This window comes from Plectropomus leopardus, unplaced genomic scaffold, assembly GCF_008729295.1.
Source record: "Plectropomus leopardus isolate mb unplaced genomic scaffold, YSFRI_Pleo_2.0 unplaced_scaffold25209, whole genome shotgun sequence".
Taxonomy (NCBI): Eukaryota; Metazoa; Chordata; class Actinopteri; order Perciformes; family Serranidae; genus Plectropomus; species Plectropomus leopardus.
In genome coordinates, this window is record NW_024627390.1 from 1 (window position 1) to 1056 (window position 1056).

Genomic DNA, 1056 nt, shown 5'->3' on the forward strand with positions numbered 1-1056 from the left:
AATGTGTTATTTAGAAGAATTGTTCATCTTCAATATTTTATTTAGTATTTTAGTTTTTTAGTTTTTTTTTTAACGTGATGAAATGCTGGATTGTCTGACTGAACTGAGACATGCAGCCTGTAACCGTCACAAGAAGACAAAGTCCTGTTTTCAGGCGATAAAATCTTTGTGACCTAACAGTAGTCCCGCTCTGTGTGTGCATGTGTCTGTGTGTGCGTGTGCGTGTGTGTGTGTGTGTGAGAGCAGGAGAAGGACCTGGACGACAGAGCCTACAGAAACCTGCAGGAGCTGGAGAAGTACTCAGAGAACACTCAGTCCTCGTTAATTTACCTGCTGCTCGAGTGTTTAGGTGAGGACGGCCGAGCACAGAGCTGCTCTGAGATCTGATCACAAAGAGGTTTTATTTTCAGACCAGGCTCCGACAGGCGAGCTCAGACAGTCACTGTGTGTCTGTCTGTCTCTCGTTCTCTTTCAGGGCTGAAAAACGTCCATGCGGACCACGCGGCGAGTCACATCGGTAAAGCTCAAGGAATCGTGACGTGTCTGAGAGCGACGCCATATCACAGCAGCCGGCGGAAAGTCTACCTGCCCATGGACATCTGCATGCTGGTGAGTCCACATGCAAACCAAAAAGCTCCCAGAGATACACCTGTTAAAAATACATAAAAAATAAACAAAAAATACAAAAATATATTAATGATGATAATAATAACTTTACTTATAAAGCAGGGCTGGGTTATAACGATATCAATCGCAAAATACATTTTCCTCGATTGAAATAAAAGACGTAGTCAATAGAACGCATTCCAGGCATGTTTTAACCGACAAAACAAACAGCCAGTGATAATAATAATAGAGCCGCGGAGAACCAAATGCAGTGAGCGACTTTGACTGTCGAACAGCTGAGTGTTTGACAGCCACAGCGCTGAAACAGACACATCTGCAGAGGTGAAAGTGACTTCTTGAGACTTGTACAGACGACTTTGTGTTAGTTTCAGCTTTAATCAGACTTTGGATGAATTATTTAGAAACAGCAGGACGCATCGCTCCGTGTCT

General features: G+C 43.5%; 1 protein-coding gene across 1 annotated transcript; it reads left to right on the plus strand.

Annotated features, from left to right (window-relative positions):
- Nucleotides 1-241: 241 nt before the first annotated feature.
- Nucleotides 242-841, plus strand: LOC121966602 (NADH dehydrogenase (ubiquinone) complex I, assembly factor 6-like; the record flags this gene model as incomplete). The annotated part of the gene is made up of 2 exons (XM_042516680.1): nucleotides 242-349; nucleotides 476-841. Coding segments are annotated over 2 exons (299 nt in total), but the record flags the coding sequence as incomplete, so codon positions are not given.
- Nucleotides 842-1056: the final 215 nt, after the last annotated feature.